This window comes from Gasterosteus aculeatus, chromosome 1, assembly GCF_964276395.1.
Source record: "Gasterosteus aculeatus chromosome 1, fGasAcu3.hap1.1, whole genome shotgun sequence".
NCBI lineage: Eukaryota > Metazoa > Chordata > Actinopteri > Perciformes > Gasterosteidae > Gasterosteus > Gasterosteus aculeatus.
In genome coordinates, this window is record NC_135688.1 from 3,701,983 (window position 1) to 3,726,465 (window position 24,483).

General features: G+C 49.9%; 1 protein-coding gene across 7 annotated transcripts in view; it reads right to left on the minus strand.

The window, feature by feature from the left end:
* Positions 1-24,483, minus strand: part of rap1gap2a (RAP1 GTPase activating protein 2a) — a 66,072-nt gene that overhangs the window by 37,546 nt on the left and 4,043 nt on the right. For 2 of the 7 annotated variants that reach the window (XM_040172508.2, XM_078107942.1), the window contains exons 1-2: positions 20,078-20,227; positions 17,705-17,740 (exon numbers count right to left, since the gene is read on the minus strand). In XM_040172508.2, the coding sequence (XP_040028442.2) occupies positions 17,705-17,740; positions 20,078-20,121 (80 nt within the window). In that variant the 5' untranslated portion in view covers positions 20,122-20,227. Of the gene's footprint in view, positions 1-15,337; positions 15,477-17,704; positions 17,741-20,077; positions 20,228-24,483 lie in introns of those variants that run through there. The other 5 variants (XM_040172518.2, XM_078107919.1, XM_040172527.2 and 2 more) reach the window with 4 other exon arrangements.

The window sequence follows — 24,483 nt, forward strand, 5'->3', positions numbered from 1 at the left end:
AGAGTCTTTGGTGGCGGGTTAAGCCGAGACAGACAAGGACACAGATATAAAAGTAGCCCGACGCAGCAGAAACAAACACCGTAAATCAATTTGCCCATCTGGTGCGTCTCTTCGGGGTCACGGAAGTGCCGATTGTAAAAAGGGATCATCTTGATCCCTGGGCTGAAATGGAGTGTCTCGGACCCTTTTGCTCAGAGGATAATTAGAGAAATGCATCATCCAAGACAAGACAAAGACATCTCAGTAGATGAGATGTTTCAAATAGCAGCGATAGGGAACAGATTAGGCCGGGAAACAGCAGCAGCAAACAACAACTGAAGGGAAGGTCCCATCTCGCTGCTTCCTGTGTGTGATCGGTGCCACGGCAACCGGGCATCTGCCGGAGGAACGGCCCCATAGGAACCCCAAGGCCGTATCCCTGGACACCCACCCAACAAACGGCCCGCTAGAGGCTTTTTGGGGGGTTTGTTAGTTCCCTTTGAGGAAATCTGCTGCCAAAAAAGAGCAAGTTTGTGAATAACGCGATGCCGTCATGGCTCCTTCGTTCCAAATCATCTGAGGAGGTTCCCGACTCCTGAGCGGAGGCAAACAAACGAGTAGCAGGCGTCCTCTGGAGAGCACACACACATTCTCTCTCTGCCTCACACACACACACACACACACACACGCACACACACGCAATGACTCTGCCTTTTCACTGGGGTCCTATCATGCGTCATCAAGGGGAGGAATGAGACACCGTATCATTCACTTCACAAACAAAAAACACAACTCACTGTTGTTGAAGCCCCCGTTCTCTCACTCTCCCACTCACACACACACACACACACACACACACACACACACACACATTTACAGGTGTGAGATTGTTCCTGTTAGACACACCGAGGAGTACAACTACACTCCTGAGCTTGAGTAAACATACAAGTGAGATATGGTGAAGTTGGACACGGTGTACGAGTGGGTGGAGGAAGACTATTTTTACATAAGTGTGTGTGCAGGGATTTACACTTATTTGAGAGAGGTCTTTGCTCCTTCAATCACCTTTCGATTTTTGAGGTCACGAGTCCATAAATGTCCTCAAACAACCCTTGGATGTAATAATACCTTTTATTTAATACATTTAGACCATGAATATCTGCACTACTGAAGGGCGAGGCGTTAGATTGCTGCAACGTTCCCACCTGTAACGTGCTGTGTGAAAGGGCCTTCTGTTTCTCCTGAATATGCACACACACACACACACACACACACACACACACACACACACACACACACACACACACACACACACACACACACACACACACACACACACACACACACACACACACACACACACACACACACACACACACACACACACACACACACACACACACACACACACACAGTTGGATGAGCCTTGATGGTGCCAAGCAGCCTTTCCAGTCACTTCACAGCTTCTCAAGTGTCTCCCAAACAAACAGATGCCAGTCTTCCAACGTCACCTCTCTGCACAGATAATTCTATTACGGGACACTCACACATATGCACACGCATCACACATTACATGGAGCTCTGAATTACGCCTGGAATAAAGTTATATGTTGCACAACTGTTATGCGCAAGGAACATACAAGACGCTTGAACCAATCACAACCTTCTGCTGGAGAAAATGACCTTCAAGACTAATGCAAATTGGCTTCTCCATCCCCAAACACACACAAAAAAACCTTCCTCCCCTTTCATTTCCAATGCAATCCCCTTTTTTCCCCAATCCTGTGTGTTATCTCTGTGCACCATGTGAGATCGCCGCAGTGGTCCTGCAGATGTGTTCACATATATTATACCGTCCAGTATCTGCTGGTGGTCCGGTGAGTGACGTGTTCCCGGGGTTTATAAAAGGAACCACAAGGTTCTGGAGGGATTTGGAAAACACACCATAAATAACAGATTAAATGTCATGTTGTCATATAAATCAAATGATGGGCGTAAATGAAAGTAAATGTCACTGCACTATCAAACGTGCACATTTTACCTTAGTTTTTATTCCTTCTGTGTTTTTTATATCTTTAGTAATGTTTCACTTATTTTATTCCCTTTGTGTATTTTTATCTTGTACATTGTTTATGTTGTTTGCTGCTGCTGGCTCGCTTACGGCTACCCAAAAAACATTTGGTTGTATAACAACAAAGACAATAAAAACCTTGTATCTTATCGTATTCTTTGTGCACTGTGGACTTTTGTCACGTCAGCACCCGCTTGTGAAAGAAATTCCTTTCCTGGCTGTGTCAATGCGAAGGTCTATTTAGTTCAATTAAACTGGTATTTCATCATTTTAATTAGAGGGAGACAGTCTGACATTCCTTGTTTGGTTCATTAAGTTCTCTAAAACGGAAGATATTGTTTTGTGTTTACCTCTAATCGGGATAAAGACTTAAGATTGTCTTTCAAGCCACGCTGAAGGCTTTTACATACCGCTAACCCCACAACGTCCTCTTCATTTTCCATTTATCGCAGCTTTCGGGTCCTTCGAACACTTCGAACACACAATTTGCTTCCCACTCGCTCTGCCGTCCTCCATTCAACAGCTTAACAAAGACCACTGCAGAAATGCAATGAGAAAAGTCCGACACGTTTTGAAGAGAAGCCCATTTAAAGTAGAAACACTGATTCTGAATTGTACTGTTCAAGCAGAGGTCAAGAATTTAACCCAATATTTCAGATAACCGAATAACTGACTCCTCTCGGAGCTGCACAGTCAGCGTATTTCTGAGGCAAACTAACCGAAATGTGATTATCCTGCGAGAATATCTGATCATGTTTGATTTAGAGAATGACTAATCTGCAACTCATTACCTGCAACCAATTTACCCCCCTTTGTAGCACGCCATCTCTCTATCTCCCCCCTTTCTGTCAACTCCCCTCCCTCCCTCCCACAGAACATGCTGATCCTTTCCCCCCGAATCAGTGCTTGAACGCAGGCCGTGAGAAGCACACAGCGTGATGCCGAGACACACGTCCGTGCACACGGAGACATCCGCAGGACACTCGAGGGAAGCCAGAGTCGAGTGATTTATAACGAGGTTCACGGGGAAACAGAATCCCGCAGAGCACTCGGCACGTGTCATTTGTATGACCGCTGACGGTTCCTCTTTCTCGTGTCTCGTTCGGTATAATTTCCCACTCAGCAGCGGGCTTCTTGCTTTTGCCCTTTTAGCTGAAATCAGAAGTTAAGCGTCAGCGTGGAATAACGCATCATCACAGAGAGACAATTTACTGCCCTTTGCAGTGTTAACAACTGATCATTTTAACGGTTAATGTCTGTGTGACCGAAGCAGCTCGCTGCTACTTAATGTGCAATATTCCACCAAGAAAATAGTTCCCAACAAATCCCCTGTTTGCTCATCTTCAAAGCACGTTTTTTACACCTGCAGCGCCCTGCTGTTTTGTTAACAAACGTCTTCTTCTTTAGAAAAATCCCAGTTACATCAGAGAAAACAGGTAATTGCAGATGGTATTTGATTTGTTTGCTTTTTTAATAAAATCTACTTCTCTTGCTTTTGATTCATGGTTTTTGAACACAGACCAGTTCTGAAGATGAATTCGGATTTTTGTTCTTCAAAAAAAAAATGTAAAAAATAAAACTGTGTTCCGTCTCAGAGAAGGTAAACTCGCCGCCTCCTGTCCAATCAAGCTGTTCATGTGTTCTTCCCGTTAATAAGATTTAAGTGACTCTGTGTTGGCGCTCATATCTGAGTCTCTCATGCTAACTACCCGTTTTCTCTGCAGGCAATAAATCATCAACAGAGCGATGGAGCTTTTTCCCACAGCTGTTTTTAAAATAAAAAAAGCTTCATGAATCACTGTTGTACCATATCAGCAAACAAACCACAGCGGGTGCTGGATTATTACTTCAAAATAACTTTACTGCAGCGTGCTTTCTGTCCCTCTCAGGCAAAGAAACATAAGTGAGTTATTACTCACCGGACAGAGGAAATTGCTTTTATAAAAGTAATGCACATGTAAAATAACACAAACGTGTACCCACAGACCGTGAAGTATATTAAATGTTTTTCAAATGCTGATTATATGTTGGTGTCTGAATTATATTCCTTTTTTCTCTGTTAAAATAATAGTTAAGGCGAAAGCATCAAAGTGGACCCGAACCTGAGATGAGTTGGACACCCCTGGTTTAAAATGTCATCAAGTGTTGTATTTTGCTGATGTCTTATTTTTTGGGGCTCAGATGCCTTTTTTCCCCACATTCATCTCCCACATCCAAGGTCCAAATCTGTCTCCAGTTCTACTTTCTAAGTGTCTTATACTTCTGGTCTTAGAGGGCTCTCACACTTCATGTGATATTGAACTGTACAAATAAACAGTTGTGGATAAATAATGAGGGTCAAAGTCATTCATCGGTGTCAAGACGGTTTCTCTCTCTGACCCCAACTATCAGTATTTATGCGTAATAGGAGAGTGGAACGAGATCTTCACATCTTCAAACACAGACACACCTCTTCAGACTCCACCTCCACTAAAAACACTAACAAATGACAAATTGTAGCACTTAACAATGACTTATAATGGATTTTATCTGCAGCAAGTTGTAAATCGGCTTATTTGATGACATGTAAATTATTCTCTCACGGCACTTTTACTGATTAATAAAAAAGGATTAATTCTGTGTCCCATGATGCTTCTGCCGGCCTCGTCCCCTGTTGCAAACCTGCAAACATCTTTCCGGTTGTCGCACACACGACAAACGAAGGAGGGACGGAGGAGCGTGTGTGTGTGTGTGTGTGTGTGTGTGTGTGTGTGACTATACATGTAGAGCCAAGGGCCTTGCTGACTCGGCCAAACAAGACACCATGTGTTTGCCAAGGGGTGACAGATGGAGAAGGAGGAGAGCGACAGAGTGTGTGGTGGGTGACGGTCAACACACACACACACACACACACGCACACATGCATATGCACACACAGGGTCGGCCTTAGCGATTGAGATCAGGTGACGGATAGAATATGAGCTCATTAAAACTCAGCTGTTTCGCTCTCTGCTGCACCCGAACACGAGCCCCGTGCCTCATGTGTCCGAGTGAGGAACATGAGGTCATCGAGGATCAGACCGGAGCAGCAACTGTTTGGAATAAAGGAGGACGTGGGACACTTACATAACCATCATCTTTGAGCCCTCTGTGCATCACGTGGTTGTCAAATTGTCTGACAAAAAGGGGCGGGGCCAAATCCAACAGCTCTCTAACTGCACCAAAAGAGACGAGTTTGAAAAAGGTAATAATTTGCGCTTTCCACAACATCACCTGCGGACCCAACAATCTCTCACTGCAACAATGAAGACTGTTGACGCACGTATGAAAAATATGACTAAACGCCCTCTGAGGCGTCCTCCCACTGAGAAGACACAACATCACATCCGCGAGGAGCCGGGGGGGGGGGGGGGGACTGTAACCTTCCCCACATAAAGCACATATAAATGCCATAAATGTGCATTGTTGTGCATGGCTCCTGCTGCTGTGGTTAAAAAGCGTGCGCTACGTTAGTTTGGGGATCTGAGTGTTCTGCCGAGAAATGTCTGCTGAAATTGTAAAATAAAAAAAGTAACATGCATTAGCCACCTGGTCTGTTATAACTATAAAAGCTTTTATCAACAGAAGATGGATCACAGCTGTCGTATTCCAATGGGAAACAGACTGTAGCAAAGGTAATTAGTGCGTCATTGTTGTTTCATTACTTCCATTTGAGCTGAAGTGTTGCGACTGATTAAAACCGCCGTACTCGGCGTGTTGTTTGGAACTTCGCTGCGAGTCACGCTCCATCAGAACGTGCGTGTGCAGAGGACATTTGCACTCGAGAGGTGTCGCGGGGGACAAAGGGCGCGTCTCAGGAGGGGACAGGTCGAGGGAGACATGGAGGGAGACGGAGACGGCCTCGTCTGTACGACCGAGCTCCTTTTTACCTCCAGTGATGACGGCAGTAAGCGCACACACACACAATGCTAAGGAGACGCAACATGGCCGATACAACACACACACACCGAAGCCACTTTTTCCTGGGAAATAGGGCCAATAAACTAGGAAAAGGTGATAAAAATGTCTTGTGGTGTGTGTGTATGAAAAACGACCAATGTAACCAGGGAGGAGTCCTGTGAGAGTCAGAGCAGAACACACACACACACACACACACACACACACACACACACAGCTCTCTTGCCCAGACAGCGTCCAAAGTGGCGTTTTGATGAATGATCCATCAGCCGGACTACTGGTGGTCGACTGTGACACAGACAACTACGCTCGGCATCACGGCGTGCCGAGTTCATACTAAATCACGGCTTCGTCCTCAAATACCACAAACTAGCGTCACATTTAATGCGGTTGCCACGCGGTGAAAGTGACCACACCTCCCCCTCCCGCAGTCACCCGTCCCTTCTTGGTAAATCATTGGTTGGAAATGAGTGAATGAGTAACAGCTGTGTAGTGCAGCACCGGCCACCCGGTCCAATAAAAACGACCCAAGGCCGAGGAAAGGGGGTCGCACAATGACCCCCCCCTACATTAGACAATTGTTTTCGGGTTTTTTTGCAGCGGCATCGTTTGTATCTGCTTGTGGTGTGTTGGTAAATTGGGACATAACGCGTCTCTCTCTCTCTCTCTCTCACAAACAAGTCGATTGTCCTGCACATAATCGCCGCTTAGGGCGTCTTGTCATTTTTATCCCAGATGGTTGAAATCACTGCTAATGGATTTCTGACAGGTTGAAAAAGACGAGCCGACGAGATGAGCACAATGTCACACAACGTCCCGTGTGCAGCGTCGCGTGACGTTTCTTTCAATCCGCCTCCTGTGTCCCTCATCCTTCCTCCACAGAGGACTGATTCACTCGGCTAAAGCAAAATCCCATTCCGGCCTCCTAAGTTGGTTTGGTCGGCCGAGGCCCTGAAGCTGGACATTTGCGTTGTGTTGGAAAAAAACAAAGAGTCGAATAGTTGTGTGTAAAATTGCGTTTGACGACGACAGTTGTGTTTTTTTGCAGCTGTACCACTTTTCCGAAGCGGTGCACGTCTGGGCCTGTGATTTGATTTCGGTGTGAATGGCCACGCTTTATCAAACACAAGCCATAACACACTTCGGCAGCAGTGGAAGCGGCGAGCGGGCGAGGACGAGCTGGGGCCGGAGCCGCGGGTCGCTCGCATGGAGATGAATTGTTCCTTTGAAAGCGAATTGAGTTTGAGCTCAGCTCCGCCGGAGCGAGACAGCGGGCCTTGTTCCCCGCCGCCGACGGACGCGCAAAATGGACGCGTGTAAAAAAAGCGATTCCTGCCCCGAGACTGCAGACGGATGGAGCGGTGCGTTCAGAGGCGAGAGGAGAGCAAAGCGTCACGTCAGCTGGATACAAAGCTCTGGAATAGCTCCCGGATGAGAGGATTGGAGCGTTGGCGCTCGGCCATCTGTCGACACCCCTCGCGTTTGAGGACGATCCCGCGCGGCCCTGGAGATCATCGCTGCCTCCTCCCCACCACACACTTTTATCTACACAGGTCGACCTTTTCAAGGGAGCAGCTGGGAGATCCTATTTTTTTCCCCCCTCAAGAGTGAATGAATCCCTTTGCTTTCAATCCCACCCTCCCTCCCTTCTTGTTGTTGTTGTCGTTTCTCCCCCTTTTAGAGCGTCTCTGCTTCGTGGGGCAGACCCGGGAGGGAAAAGGAGGGAGCAAAGGTCGGATCTGCTCCTCACCTTTTTGTTTGTCCAGTCTCAGCAAAGGACCCCCTCCACACCCCCCCCCCCCCCACTGGTCCCCCCCCCCCCCCCCCCCCCCGCCGCCGTCCTCCTCGTCCCTGCAGCATCTCCCCGCTTTCTTCCGGATGCTAAAGGAGGGCTGTAATTCACCGCCAGCTCATGTCAAGTGTGTTTGTGTACAAAACAGGGACAGCAGCGATCGCCGAGCGCACCTTCCAGCATCTCCCCCTCGGCGGTCTCCCACGGCAACGCTGCAGAGCGCGGTTAGTCTGTGGACAGATCCCCGGAGACACGGCGCAGATTAACGAGACGGGGAAGAGATGCACAACGAGCATCATTTGTTGTCAAGTGGCAGTATAAAATAAATGACTTTTCCGCATGAGGATATATTTTATATCCTGCATTTTTTTTCTCATTAGCGGCTGATGATACTGTTGACAATAACGTTGCCTCTAAATTTTGATTGCCAAAATAAATCATTTCCCAATTCCACTTCCTCCTAATTCGTCATCTCTCTCTCTCAGCTTGTAAAGATTAGAAGTGTTTGCTTTCTGTTGCTCGTGGGATCGTCACAACGCTGAATCACTCCAAAGAACATTTTGGATCAACGCAGGCGATTTACGGGATAAGCCTCGGTTCATCTCACTGATTTGAATTATTTGGCTTCCTTTGATTATCAAGTCAAAAGACGAAAAACAAACATGTGTTAGTTCCATGAACTGAGTTCATGGAGCGTATGTGGGGTGACGACGTGCATCTTTTAAAGCGCGTGTGTGTTCATGGTCACAAAGGAACACACCCTCAGCATATGCACTTGGGAATAAAGACTTTGTCTACACATGCATTGATTTCAGTTTTCTAGTCTATGAATAATACATTGCGGGGGGGGGGGGTTACACGTTCTCCACAGCTCGCCGCTCACGCAGCCCTCGGCCTCCAAATAGGTGAGGGTCTGTTTTATGAGCCCTTAACAGGCAGCACTCAGGCCAGATGGTGCGCTTATCAGCTACTCTGTGTGTGTCTGAGTGCGCACGCGCGTGTGTGTGTGTGTGTGTGAGTGAGTGTGTGAGTGTGTGTGAGTGAGTGAGAGTAGCATCAGCCAGAAGGAAAGAAGTAAATATTTGTCAAAAGCAAAGAGGCAGCTGGTTGTCTGGGGGACTTTAGAGTAACAAGACTCTCCCTTAACAAGCGGAGTACACACACACACACACACACACACACACACACACGCACACACAGTGACAGAGTTGTGTTTGTTATGTTTGTCTGGGTTGATCAGCAGACAAGCTTTGAGTAGAGAAGTTTCATCTTCATCTTTTAGGGGCCTGAAAGGCATTAAAAATTACAGCAAAGAACGACGCCACATTTAGGACACACTGTCAAGGTTGCGGGTGGGAGGCAGGACTCAAGACGCAGAGTTCAAAACAAAAGGGACTTTAATAGTCAAAGGTCAAAAATCAAAAGGCCAAGGGGCAAAAACACACAGGCATGCAACTCAAGAGACACGGACATGCGTGGCGAAAGACAATGACGCGACAAGTGACACAGGAGACACATGGCTTAAATACACAAGGGAGGTGCAGGTGATTGGACACAGGTGGAAACTATTAGACGATCACAGGGGATGACGGGACAAGGCAGGAAGTGAAGTTACCCGGGACACGAGTGGCAGAAAACTACAAAACACAACAGGAAGTGAAACCACACCGTGACAGTACCCCCCCCCTCAAGGGCCGACTTCCAGGCGGCTCACACTAGAGCAAAACAAGGGGTGGGGGGGAGGGAAACCCGAGACGTTGGTCGGACCACCCGAGAAACTCTGGCGGGCGGCCCGGCGGGCAGCCAGGCGACCAGGGAGCCTCCGGTGGTCGGCCCGGCGGACAGGCACACTGCCGGGGAGCCTCCGGTGGTCGGCCCGGCGGACGGCCATTTGGCCGGCTCCGGAACGTCTCTGGAATTGGAGGCACGGGGACACGGGAAACCTCCGGGGTAGTCGTCGTCGGCTCGGGGACACGGGAAACGTCCGGGGTAGTCGGCTCCGGCTCGGGGACACTGGAAACGTCCGGGGTAGTCGGCTCCGGCTCGGGGACACTGGAAACGTCCGGGGTAGTCGGCTCCGGCTCGGGGACACTGGAAACGTCCGGGGTAGTCGGCTCCGGCTCGGGGACACTGGAAACGTCCGGGGTAGTCGGCTCCGGCTCGGGGACACTGGAAACGTCCGGGGTAGTCGGCTCCGGGACACTGGAAACGTCCGGGGTAGTCGGCTCCGGGACACTGGAAACGTCCGGGGTAGTCGGCTCCGGGACACTGGAAAGGTCCGGGGTAGTCGGCTCCGGGACACTGGAAAGGTCCGGGGTAGTCGGCTCCGGGACACTGGAAAGGTCCGGGGTAGTCGGCTCCGGGACACTGGAAACGTCCGGGGTAGTCGGCTCCGGGACACTGGAAACGTCCGGGGTAGTCGGCTCCGGCTCGGGGACACGGAACACCTCCGCAGTCGGCTCCGGCTCGGGGACACGGAACACCTCCGCAGTCGGCTCCGGCTCGGGGACACGGAACACCTCCGCAGTCGGCTCCGGCTCGGGGACACGGAACACCTCCGCAGTCGGCTCCGGCTCGGGGACACGGAACACCTCCGCAGTCGGCTCCGGCTCGGGGACACGGAACACCTCCGCAGTCGGCTCCGGCTCGGGGACACGGAACACCTCCGCAGTCGGCTCCGGCTCGGGGACACGGAACACCTCCGCAGTCGGCTCCGGCTCGGGGACACGGAACACCTCCGCAGTCGGCTCCGGCTCGGGGACACGGAACACCTCCGCAGTCGGCTCCGGCTCGGGGACACGGAACACCTCCGCAGTCGGCTCCGGCTCGGGGACACGGAACACCTCCGCAGTCGGCTCCGGCTCGGGGACACGGAACACCTCCGCAGTCGGCTCCGGCTCGGGGACACGGAACACCTCCGCAGTCGGCTCTGGCTCGCGGACACGGAACACCTCCGTAGTCGCCTCCGGCTCGGGGACACTGAACACCTCCGTAGTCTCCTCCAGCTCGGGGACACGGAACACCTCCGCAGTCGGCTCCAGCTCGGGGACACGGAACACCTCCGCAGTCGGCGGCGGCTCAGCCCCCCCCATAACCCACCCCATGGCCCCCCCCTCAAGGGCTGGATCCCAGACAGCCCTCAAGTCACCAACGGGAGGGTGGGTGAGGACCATGGGACGGGAGGGAGGGAGCCTGAGTCTCGGAGCGGGGACTGGGGGCGTCGGGGTCGGGGCTGAGAGTCTCGGAGCGGGGACTGGGGGCGTCGGGGTCGGGGCTGAGAGTCTCGGAGCGGGGACTGGCCGCGTAGGGGTCATGGAACGTGGGGCCGGTACTGGTCGGGTCGGGGTCATGGAACGTGGGGCCGGTACTGGTCGGGTCGGGGACATGGAACGTGGGGCCGGTACTGGTCGGGTCGGGGACATGGAACGTGGCACTGGTACCGGGGGCATGGATCGTGGCACTGGTACCGGGGGCATGGATCGTGGCACTGGTACCGGGGGCATGGATCGTGGAGCTGGCTCGGGGGTCGGGGGCATGGATTGTGGCGCTGGCTCGGGGGTCGGGGGCATGGATCGGGGCGTCGGATCAGGGGTCATGGGCTTGGGTCGGGAGGCCGGGACGGGAATCTGCTGCGGCCCAGCGCTGGACGTTGTGCGCTGCGACCCAGCAGGGTCGGGATGTTGCTGCGGCCCAGCGCTGGACATCGTGCGCTGCGACCGAGCAGGGTCGGGATGTTGCTGCGGCCCAGCGCTGGACACTGTGCGCTGCGACCGAGCAGGGTCGGAACGTCGTCGCGGCCCAGCGCTGGACACTGTGCGCTGCGGCCGCGCGTGGGGACCGTAGGTAGCCTGGAGCCGGACCGCAAGGTCCATCACCCGCTCCCAGGAAGAATCGCCGCCGGACGACCACGAAATGGCCTCCTCTTCTGGGGACCATGTGGTGGGCGGTGGATGGTGACCCAGATGCCTACTGAGGGCTCCAGATGGGGAGACGGAGTAGTACAAGTACCCAGCTGGAACCCCCGGGAGGACCGTTCCCCCACTACGGGCAGCCCGCTGGAGACTCCGTGGACCGCCCATTGCCAGACGGGTTCCCCTGAACTCGTCCAAGGGAAAAAACTCTGCTGAGTCCTTTCTTGGTCGCGTCATTCTGTCAAGGTTGCGGGTGGGAGGCAGGACTCAAGACGCAGAGTTCAAAACAAAAGGGACTTTAATAGTCAAAGGTCAAAAATCAAAAGGCCAAGGGGCAAAAACACACAGGCATGCAACTCAAGAGACACGGACATGCGTGGCGAAAGACAATGACGCGACAAGTGACACAGGAGACACATGGCTTAAATACACAAGGGAGGTGCAGGTGATTGGACACAGGTGGAAACTATTAGACGATCACAGGGGATGACGGGACAAGGCAGGAAGTGAAGTTACCCGGGGACACGAGTGGCAGAAAACTACAAAACACAACAGGAAGTGAAACCACACCGTGACACACACAGGTTAGAAACATTGGATCAAATTAAAGGAAAAGAGCCAAAGAGACGACTGTAAGGTGGGTTTGCATTGTGTGATTGATCAAGTACATGTGAAAGAGGTGGTTTACAATGACCAACGCACAGAGGAAACGCGCTCACTCGCCACGTGGTTTTCAGCTCATTGTTTAGCTTTTTCGACCTGCGTCTTCGTTGTTCTGGTTGGGACCCCCCCGCTCTGTGGAGCACGCACCAGACACCAGACAGCGAGTAGCTCAGGCCCATTTAGCGGTTAACACGTTTGGTTAGTAGAGATCACGACCGAAGGAAAAAGAACTTAATTAAAATCAAATCAGCAGGTGACCTTAACCCAACTGCAAATGAATGCTAATGTTGTTACATTAAAAAAAAAAAACTGTCCGCTGGCGAGTTGCTGCCTCCATCTCCGTACTGTGTGCAGAGAGATAACGCTGGCAGCACGTTATGTAACTTTGGGTTAGAGGGGACACACATGGTGGAGTGCTCATTTAGACTAAGCACTGGAAATGTAAAAAGGAAGGAAAATTAGATTCAATTATTTCTAACTGATGACAAAAGTCAACACACAGCACTTAGTCCTCGAAACCCTAGAATCCTTTCAACAGTCTCATCAGATTCAATCTTGTTCTAAGCAGCTACGTCCAGTAACCTCTGGTTGCTCCTATATATATATATATATATATATATATTTTTTTTTATATATATATATATATATATATGCCAGATTATCGCGTTTTGGTGCACTGGACTGGTGCGATGGAGCCTGGCCGCGAGGCAAGACAACCACGGCCTATCACCATGGTAATGAACCATATTCGACCATCCCTTAGGTGATCATCAGTGCCCCGTTGCCACGGCAACAGCCTCGGCTCCTTATAGGCCGCCACATACAGTGCGATTGGGACTTGCAGCGGTAACCTAGAGAAGCGATTCCGGGTTTGAGGTGCTGCATGTCTGCATGTCACCTGTTTCACCTGGTTTAAATGGAGCAATGCACGGCGGTTCACGTCGAGCCGTTTGCCGGTGTCGGCTTCAACAGGTACGCGTGTTAACAGGTGGGTCCGAGCTGCGCACCCGTTTGGGCAGATGGAGGCATCGCTCTCTCTAGTGTTCATTCCTCTTGCACAGGTTCGTACCGCTGGGCGCGCCGGAGACCAGCGCGGGCCGCCGGCGCCCTCTGGTGGTCGTATAAGAGAAAGCGGTGAAGATGCGTCCACAGGTGGACTGACTCATGCAGGCGTCTCATGCAAGACAAAAACCACAAGGAGTAAATGGATCGATCGGCAGTTTCTAACTCAACTGACACAGAAACGGCTCATTCGAGAGGTGATTTTGGGGCGATGCAACAATCCGCTGTAATCGTTGAGTCTACCATCAATTCCATTGCAATTAAAGGGCCCAAAAAAAAATCAAATGTCAAGTAATAAAAGTGCTTTTGTAAAGCGGGCGATGTCTCTGGCTTTGGTGGGAGTTGATCGAGGGGAGAGTATCAGAGGAAGTGCAGCATCCTCCCCCGAAGCGGTGGAGGATGGGTGGAGTTCCCTCCACTTCCCCTATTGCAGCACCACCGCAACCTTGTGGTCTTGGTTTCTCTAGTTTGTTCTCACACACACACACTCAAACACGAGTCCCAAGAGAATCGTTTCAACCGCCGTTAGTGGTTAAATCAAACCTGGTTCCCACATTCAACCCCAGTTTACTGCTCCTGACCCCCCCCCCACCACCTCCCACCCCCCCATCCTCCTCTGGTATAACAGCTCAGGAAACACACGCTAACCCTGTACACGGCGTCAACAACTGCGGACAGCTCGTTCAATCAGCGACATGCCGCCCGTGACTTCTTCCTCCCTGCATTAATAAGCCCTCAGCCAAGGTAAATACAATACCAGCAGACATTTATTCCCGTGTTTGTCCATCGGCCCCCTGCAATATAAAAAAAGGTGTGCCAGTAGATAAGGTAAATGCCAGGCTCCAGAAATAGCAGCGGCCCTTTGGCTCTTTTCCGTGATGCCGGCAGACAGATAACATTTACACCTGTCCACAGAAAAAGTACGACTAGACAACGTTACGTAGAAACCTCAAAGAATCCCCGTGTCAGGCTACCCTACTTCTTATTTTTCGCCCCACCTCTGTCATATTTCCCCCCCAAGCCTTTTTTTTCTCCGCGGGCCCCTTTGATCCATCTGCCTGGTTGGAGTCCCTCAACCCGCCAGTCTATCGAGTGGAGCATGAGAAGGTCCAGGCTCGAGCAAAAGGGCCTTAGCGTCATACAAAAAAAGGCTGAAAGCCAGGAGGTGAGGAGGAGAGGAGGAGGAGGAGGAGGAGGGAGGTGGGGGGTTTGAGGAGGATGGGAATAAAGGAGTAGACGGGTATCATGGTGGAATTAGAAGCAGCTGGCTGCAGACACTCTCTCTGTCACACACACACACACACACACACACACAGGCACACACACACTGGGGCGGATTGAGACGCCGGGGGACGCGCCCGATAGGAAAGCACTGAAGTAATTTGTTTTGGTAATTGCGTTGTGGAAAGTATATGAAACACGAGCCAAACTGGGACGCAGACGATGACACACAGGTGCAGCTTTCATGTGCATTCGACTTTCATTTATTTCATGTCATCTTCTCCTTCCAGTTTCACGATCGGAGCCCTCGAACATTACGGAAAACAAACACGTTTCTTTTCAATATGCTGCTGTGTTCCATTGGGCTCAACTGTGGTCCCCTTTTACTCAGTGAGTTATTCTTTCCTCTGCGTTTATGTGACTCCAGATCAGCTCCTCGTCCTGGGATCCACATAAAATACAACAACGCAATGCAGAGTGGCCACAAAAGATCGCCCTGCATGACATCAACCACCCGCAAGAGAATCGAGCTGTCCACCTTAATGTCACCTGGCATGAGAGCATGTCACAAGGAGACACTGGACCGCGACATCAGAATCCAACGAAGAACTCAAAAACACAACAGGAAGTGGCAGAAGACGCCGACAGAAGGTGCCGTAATCAACACATAAAGCACACAGCAGCGAGGCAGCGGTTACTCACCACAGTTTGCGGGGCATCGTCGCTCTGATGGGAAGCCGATCAGGCGCAACCTCTCGCCCTCCCTCTGTCGCTCTGCCTGCGTTTCATCCTCTCCTCTATTCTCCCCGTCGGTCCACTTGTAATATTCATTCGCCCTCAGCAGCACTTCAAGACAAAGCCCGTAAACAGATGCGTTTGCTCACACGCACACGCAGGGTGGATTATGCAGGTACTAATGAGGTGTTGTGTGCTCGCCGAAGGCGGAGAGATCTCTTTGTTGTGAGCGTGAGCGAGGGGAGGCAGAGGAACACCGGGAGGATTAATGACGGAGGAGAGGGTTAGAAAGAGGGGGAAGTCGGACGGAGCGAATGGAGGAAATAATGAGCACGTCGTGACCCGAGAGCAGGTGGGAAAGGGAGAAAAGGACGACAAAGTGAAGCCTTCGCGTCCCCCGCAGCCGCCAGCTGTGAGCAGTGACCCCCCCCCCCCCCCCCCCCCAGTTCTCCAGATGTTGCTTCAGGTACGGTTTGGCCCTCAGAGTCAGGAGAGGGGGCTTGAAGTCGTCCATTAGGGGCGAGCTGTGAGGCCGAAAACCATAAATGTGGACTTCTCTGTGTTCATGTAGTCACGTCGGGGTGCATGACGTGTTCATACGCCCACGCATGTATGTGGGGCGAAGGGGATTATCCTGAATCTGGAAGTGTCGGCCAGGACTTCTCCGCAGCGCAACGCTTCTTCTTGAAATGGTAGTTTGACACACAGATTCGATGAAACGCAGTGGGCCTTATTGCAAGTTTTGATTAAACGTTTGATTGATTGAGCTCCTTTGTTAAAACAAGTGACTGCAAGTGACTGAAGACTGCAACGAGTAACTAACCTGCCAGCGACCAGTCTATTAATCCTTTTCTACTCCAAAGTCACATGTGTCACCCTAAACCCTCAGATGCTGGTCTGTGCACTGTGCTTACACCCAACACCTGGATCTCACACACACACACGCACCCACACACACACACACACATACATCAATAAATTGGTGCTATTCAGTGTCTGGGCAGAGTCACGACTCAGTAATTCATATTCAGGGCCACTCCAAGCAGACGGCCTAATGACACCTGGCCAGACCGGGGGAGACAATGGACGCGTGCGTGTGCGTGTGTGCGTGTGCGTGTGTGTGTGTGTGTGTGTGTGTGTGTGTGTGTGCATTTGAGAATACTCTGGGTAACAGACGAGACCTACATTACTTGACTCAGACTAACCAGATTGTATAAAGCTGCGCGCCTTAAGCAACAATCCTGAATTATTCAGAGTTTTATCGCCGTGGCCTTTGGAGTGAAGCATTTTAATCCAGTATATTATATTCATATCATAGATTGTCAGAGAGCCTGACTTTGACCAACAGAAACCTCTTGTTAGCTATTCTCATAAGCCTTATGCAGCCGTTCTGCCGGCCTTGCAGAGAATCATCAAGTATCCTGCTGGACTGGCGTTTGACCAGAACAATCGACCAACATCTCTGAACCCGTCGACTGTCTGAAGGCCATTTGGCCTCTGAGGGGAACCGCTAGTATTTCTTAGCCCCAGAAAACAACACTTCCAATACCAGAATCTTGGTCCGAGGTCACCAGCAAATCCAGTTAAACATTGAGCGACTGGAGGCGGGGGAGCACACCTGTCGAAAACAACAACAGCGCGAGACACCTAGAGAGTTCATCTTGTAACACACACACACACAGGAGGCCTCCGCCTCCCATCGCCACGGCAACCTCCGTCGGCCGGGGCCCAGCCGGTGGTTTGTTACAGCGGAGAGAAGCTCCTCCAACAACTCGGGCCAACGGCGTCCACATGAGCTCCCCAGGCGTTCTCACTTCAAGTTACTCAATCCAGTCACACGTCACCACCCCCCCCCCCCCCCCCCCCCCATCATAAATGATCTGATCAACATCTTCACACTGTTGTCAAAACACAGACGAGCCGCGTGAGAGAGAACAACGGCGGCGCTCACAGCAGCTGTCGGACTGCAGACGGCAGCCACGATGCTTCACGAGGGCCCGGGTTTGAATGTGGACAGAAGGGACGTATTTTCCTTACCAAATAGTTAAGGGATTTGTATGTTTGGGAGTGAAGAGACACTCGGTGAGGAGCAGGATGGCCTATTGACCACATGAGTTTAGTGTTTTCTGGGTAAAGAGTAAACGAGGAAGTGATGAAGCGGAACTGCAGAGTGAATCAGTTGTCGAGCTTCTAGTGTGAATCGATCACCGCCGTGGAAAATACGTGGAGAACAGTGTTTGGATGGAAAGCATCGTCTGAGCCGAAAGCCACGGTCTCCATTGTTCATTTGTGAGCTTTTCACACGTCGGCGCTTCCTGGGAATTCAGAACTCACCGTGCTTTTAGTGCAGACAAAGTGGACTTGTCAATCCTGGAGAGAGAGAGAGAGAGAGAGAGAGAGAGAGAGTTATTGATCATGTCTCTGGTACAAACAGCAGCAACTCAATTAATTGCTGCGTGCTTCTCTGTTTTTTACAGTAATAAGGGCCTTTACACCCAAAATCTAAGACGTTGCGCCACCTTTTCAACAAGTTGAAAGACAAGCATGAATAAATGCTCTTTGCTTCGCGGTGACGACGCACCGGTGCAGTTAATAGAGAGACACTTTACGGGCCGCTGACTTGATTGAACAAGGCTCAATCTGCACGAGCTGCTCAGACCGGTTATGAGACGCCGCGTTGTTTATGAGGGATTCATTCACGCTGCGCTGCATTCTGTTCACACTGAAAACATCACAGGGGCAAAATCGTACATGCTCACGTTTGAAGGAGGTTCTTGCGTGCGTGTGCGTGTGTGTGTGTGTGCAATGTATGTGCATGTTCACGCGCTCACGTGGCTCCCTAAAGAAAACGTTACGAAATGATTTATTCAATCCCACCAATCTGCAGCCTGAAACACGCAGTGCGGCGCTTGATCCATTTTAATGCAAATACAAACACACACACACACACACACAGGCGCGGTTCACACTATTTCTTAACGGTACCATCACCCAACCTGAATGTTTTACATGTAATTTGAATGTTTTTCGCTCAGGGCTTTTAAATGGTATCACTATTAACATGCATTACAGCAGCGAGAAACACCCGGCAGAGAGACTCGGGCCTCCGTAGGTCTCTACACACAAATACACACAAACACATACATGCTGTAACAGGTGTCAAGATTATAAAAAGGTTCACATTAAGCTAAAGTGGTAAATGCAGCCGGGGCGACTGCTGTGTTAAGTGAAATGAAACAGTGAATATAAACACACGGATGTTTCTCGACGTCTCCCACGTGTTGGACTCTTCCACCAGGTCGGCGAGCTGCAGTCTGCTTCTCTCCCGGGATCTTTATCGCTAAGTGGATGAGAAGATACATAAACCCCCCCACCCCACCACCACCCAACGGCCGGACACGTGGAGTAATGCTACCACTGACTGGGCGAGTGTCAACGCGTCTCACAGGCTGAATCGGGGCCTTTTCAGCTGAGAATTGTAGTATTCTGAGACGTTGTCATGAAGTGCGCCTGTGGCGCTGAATGAATGCGCATAGAAAAAAAAGGATCCCAGAAAACGTACCATTTTAATACAATAATGTTCTTTTTATATGAATAACTATAATTTAAAAAAAAGGTGGAGCACAATGTGAGGATTGACGCTCGGAGCCAGCTGTCAGTCTGAGGCTTAGTGCACAGCTTTCTTCTCAAACAGGACCATTGAGCGAGGAGGACAAACGCGTGTTTTTATCCCCTCGCGGTGGGTCTGCTTGTCCGTCTTTGCTGCATAAAAAGTGTCCCTTGGAGCCGGTGTATTCTTAAAAAGTAATCCATGGACCATTTCATTTCAGTTAAATCTTTAGTTCGCAATTTTAGACTTTGAGATCATTTTAAAAATGTAATTTCAGCCAATGAGGTAATATAAATTCACATTTTGATTGCAGCCTCCTCTTTTCACAGAAGTCAATAAACCGTAAACCGCTTAACTTATTGGCACATTTCTAAGATCTTCCTGGTTTTCTGCCATAGAACAGTTTATTTCATGATGCAGGCTTCTGTTTTTCAGATAAATGATTTCCTTTTTGCACTGATTCGTTTATGAAGAACCACGAATCACACAATCACACAACAGCAGAGTGTGCACTATAGAAGAACGGCCGCGAGTCACAATCGAACACTTTTCAAAGCTGTGGATCTGTCCTCCACACACATTTTACTGCTTGCGAATAAGCAGCGTGGGGCTGTAATCTCATCAAACAGCTGCTCCCACGGGGCAGATGCACTACTTCATGTGGGGAATCTTTTTGGTGTTTCTAATGTAAAGTGTCCTGCAGCTCCTGCAGGGCCCTGCAGGACGTGACTGGGGAGGCACATCGTCCCATAACGGGACAGCAAACAAAGCAGCCTGTTGATTGTAACCCCTCCCCAGAATGGAGACAGCGCAGGGTGAAACTGCACACACACACACACACACACACACACACACACACACACACACACACACACACAGAGGTGTGACCTCGGTCCTCCACCCATCCTTCCTTTTAAAAAAAAAAACCGCAACGTGCAAAATTTACTCATTCAAGCAGCATTATCCGCGTACTTAAACTGCCTATATTACCGTATTCAGAACAATGAGCCTGTTCATGCACACTGCAGGCGCACGCACACACACACACACACACACACACACACACACACACATCATCCAATGAAAGTGCAACATACCATCCGAAGCCACCGAATGACACGCTTCTCCTCCTCCTCAGCATTTTGTCGGACTGAACTTCTCAGCCGTCTCTCTGGCTCCTGTGTTTGCTCTCTCTCTCTATCTCTCTCTCTCTATCTCTCTCTCTCTCTCTGCTGTGTGTACTTTGTGTCTCTCTCTCTGACCCTCCCTCCCTCCCTCCCTCTCTTCCACGCTGGTGTTATTCCTCTTTTGTTCTCTTCTCCTTTGCCAACCCGCCGGCCCGGAGTTGTTCTGTTTCCACTTGACGGGTCGACTTGTGTCCTCAAACACAGTCTGACACACACAGGTACACAAATACATCATTCCTGCAGGGGGGGAGGAGGAGGGGGGAGGAGCGAGGTGAGGAGCGAGGTGAGGAGGGGCCACGAGCTCCCGTCTGGTTGCAACGCGCTCACCCACACGCGGACTCGGTCGACTTTTGACTCTTGGAGCATCACAACCGGCCTCGACACCTGTGCGTCTTCCCACGCGCACGCCGCCGGTCGATGAGGTCACTTCCTGCAGCGTGAAACCCGTCACAGGCCCAAGTGGCCTCCGGCGGGTGTCACTCAGTGATGGAAAAAGATAAGGCAAAGTAAACTGAGAAAGACAGAAAACACCCGCAGCACCTGCGGCGCCGGCGTGCTGCTTGTCTGATACCAACGGCCTGACTGTGAACGGACCCGCTGCCAGATGCTCAGCAGCTGGATTTCCATTTCGTAACACAGAGTAGACCATGCGAGGGAAAGGGAGGGGTTGCACGGCTGCGGTGCGTATAGAAACCTCGCAGAGGGAGTGTCCTTCCTCCGCCATCCAGATTGACACGTCTCTCTGTGGGAGTTAACGCTCCCGCGCTGAAAGTCCTCAGAACTTCCTCTAAACCGTTTTTACGCAGCACACATATCTGATGAAGTGCACGTTGTTGTTGGGTCAAATCCTTTTACAGATTTCCATCACATCAAATGAACAAAAACAAATAATATGCAGTGAAACAGGTATTCTGGAAAGTTCAATTTATGAGTATCGGATTACATTATTTTCTTTGTGCCATTTCAACATTGAGTTCAAAGGCCAATAATAGGCACAATAGAATAGAATCAATGAAGCCGATAATGAGATTCTAACTGTGAACAGAAGCTTGATTTGATTTACAATCACTCCAGAAAGTACTCGTTAAGTCCAAGAAACCAAATGAGCACTTGAAGCTCATGTTGGGATCGATTGTAGTCACAAGCTTTGACAATTAAAGCTTATCAACGCGCTCTGACTCGCTCTCTGTTTGAGGCCGATGAGCAGATGACCCAAACGCACACAAGCAGATACGAACACAACACCTTAACGAAGCCCCGGCAGGGAGATGTGACGGAGGGCCAAGAGCTGGCCGATGGTGGAAATCAGTTGGACCAGGTCCAAGCTCATGCACGATGGAAAGTCAAACAGGACCTTCTAGGGAGGGATTACAAAATAAAACAGGAAGTGAAAACTAAAGTCCAGAGAACTCATGAGAGGATGAAACGTTCAAACTTCACGGTGAGTCTACTCGTGTCAAAGCAATAGGTTTAATGTGTGTGTGGCTCATGAATAAAGAAGTATTGAGGTAACTTGTGCCAACTTGTGTGTGTGTGTGTGTGTGTGTGTGTGTGTGTGTGTGTGTGTGTGTGTGTGTGTGTGTGTGTGTGTGTCGTCGCGCTGTTGGTGGCATGAAGGCTCAATACTCCCTTCTGCCGGTGGGTGGCGCTACGCAGCGTAATTAATAGGCAGATTTGCTGAGGCGACAATTTAAAAAAGTGAGATGTAAGACTGGCGCATGTTTCTGCGGTTCTGCGTGTGTTGCAGAGCGATTCACCGCCAGAACAACAGGCGGAGTGACGTGTTTTGTTAAAGACGACCTGGAGAGTCCCGTCTATTTATTTATTTGTTTTTTTATTTATCATAGACTTTATTGCCCCTTGCATCGACACTGCTGCTTTTTTCCGTATTTTCCTCCACGACTTTGTTGCGTTTGCGGCGATCTCCCTCCGTGGATCCAACCCGCTTCTACAACCCGCCAATGACGGCTTGTATTAGCGGTCATATTTGCGCGTTTCCTCCGACAAAAGTTCTTAAATCTGCTCCGTTTCTCTCGTAAACATTCCTCGTTTTAACAATGGCGCTATCGGGCTATGAAAGCGGAAATGTGAGACTCCGTAAAGGACGCAGTTAGCGGACCAATCGCAGCCCGGTGCGCTGCTAGAAAAATGTCTCGACACGCGCGAGGACGCGAGGAGGTGTGAAAGGCGACGCAAGGGGGTCTTGCGTCTGCGTCGCTCTGAAAACGCAGACGCATAAACTAGGCTTCAGAGGTACCTGGGCATGAAGCCTGTCCCATCATGGCATTAGGATGATGTTAAGTTTAATTAAACACAACAAATAGAACACGCGTTAGAGTATATTATGCTCATGCTGAAACTATGTTTGGGATTGATTTTCATATAATTTCCGGTTGTTGGTGTGCCGTGAGATTTTTTCTGTGTCCTGAGTGTGCCTTGACGCAAAAAAGGTTGAAAAACACTGATCTACAGAGCTCTTTAATTTACAGCAAGTTGCACACATTTAGTATTTAAAGATGCTCAGAAATAAAAGTCTGAGAAGCTCTTGTTTTCTGCAAGTACTGTGGTACTAAAAGAGGCACATAGAGGGCGTACACGCGTCATTTCACCTGTCAAGGAATCAACATCATCCCTCTAAACATTTCCATTCCACTTAAAAAGCTCATGTATCACATTAGGCAAAATAAACAGTAACTGAAATAATAAGTAAGAGAAATAAATAAAGCAGAACGCCGTTCATTTGACTCCTTGGCGCTGGTTAATTTGCCACATTGACCCCTTGTAACATCAATATCAATCAAAGTGAACCCCCTCCCCCCTCCTTCCCCCGGGACACTCCGAGATTAGATAACGCTCGTGATTGCTTTTATCGATCATCACTTATAATTGTCTTAACCTCGTTTGTTGATGTCTCTCCTCGCTGGACGCCGATGAGCACGAGCAGATTTAGGATTTCAATCAGCTTCTAAGAACATTATCAACCGGGAACGTTTTTTGAGTAAAACACACGGACATCGTTGCCAAATGTGAAGCTTGCACTCACACCACCGCCGCCACGACCTCCACATTTTCCGTTTTCACAGCTATGACAGTAAGTGTGTCGGGTGACATCAGCCCACAGCTGTCAGTGGGCCGATGTCACCTGGTCGCCGTGTGTGCTTGTCAAGGTGTTTGAGAAGAGTGAGAAGGTCACGGCGCACAGCTCGCTGGCTGCAGGCCTCCTTTCTGCATCATTTGCAACGTTGTGAACGTGCTGTCGACCAGTTGGAAGCAGCGGAAACAAGTTGTGGACTCATCGAAAGCGCATGTTCAGCTGATACTGCGAAGCTGTGGGCAAACCGTTGCATATTCTCCAGACCAAATCCGCTCGGCCAGGACACGCCGCGTTGGCGGTTTCGCCCGTCTTTGCGCTAAGCTAAGCTAATTGGCCTCTAGCCGCTGCTGTTTTTTTTTGCAACCCAGTCTCACAGCAAAACGTGTGATAGCTACGTTGGACCAACGTGGTATTCTCACGCTTATACAACGAGGTCACGTGACTATCAACTTCCCCTCAGCTCAAAAAAAAGGAAAATGGCGGACAGTCGGTCTATTATCTGTGAAAAACACAATTTTATAAGAAAGCATCAGCATTTGTATGCATTTCAATGGCATTTCTAGCGAGAAGTATGTGTTATATTTTCATAACCTTCTATCCGAATGTAGAAGACCTTCCGTTTATTAGTTTCTAGTGACGTAGTTGCAGTAATGTAAATAAGTAGGCCAAACAAAACGTAGTATTGTCACGTTTTTGGGGAGAAAGCGAGAGAATACCGCGTTCCACAACGTAGCTGTCACAGGTTTTGCTGTGAGACTGGGTTGTTTTTTTAACGACAAATTAGAAATTGACATCAATCTTCTTGTTTAACTCTCCGACGGAGACTAAATCAAATGTCCAACTTTCCCTTTATTCCTTTATTTCATTTATTCTTCCTTTATTGTGCACACATGGTTCCGTATTAGATCGTAAACTTTCATCCTGAAGATTAAAGAGATGTTTTTCCCTTTTTGAGCTTTGAGACGAAACATCAGAGCAGAGATGCGTCGATGTGAGAATCCTCGTCGCAGTGGCGGAGCATAATTCAGTGAACATCCAGAGGGGATTAGCTTCTGCTCAATTGTACAGAACAAATTGGGGTTCTGGCACAGAACCATTGCAGATGGAGACGGAACCCAAACCATCTGCTATCTGAAAAAAACAGGTTTGTGTTTTAAGAGAGAGAGAGAGATTTATGCCAACAGGAAACCTCAGCACTCGCTAACAAGCAATAAGACAATAA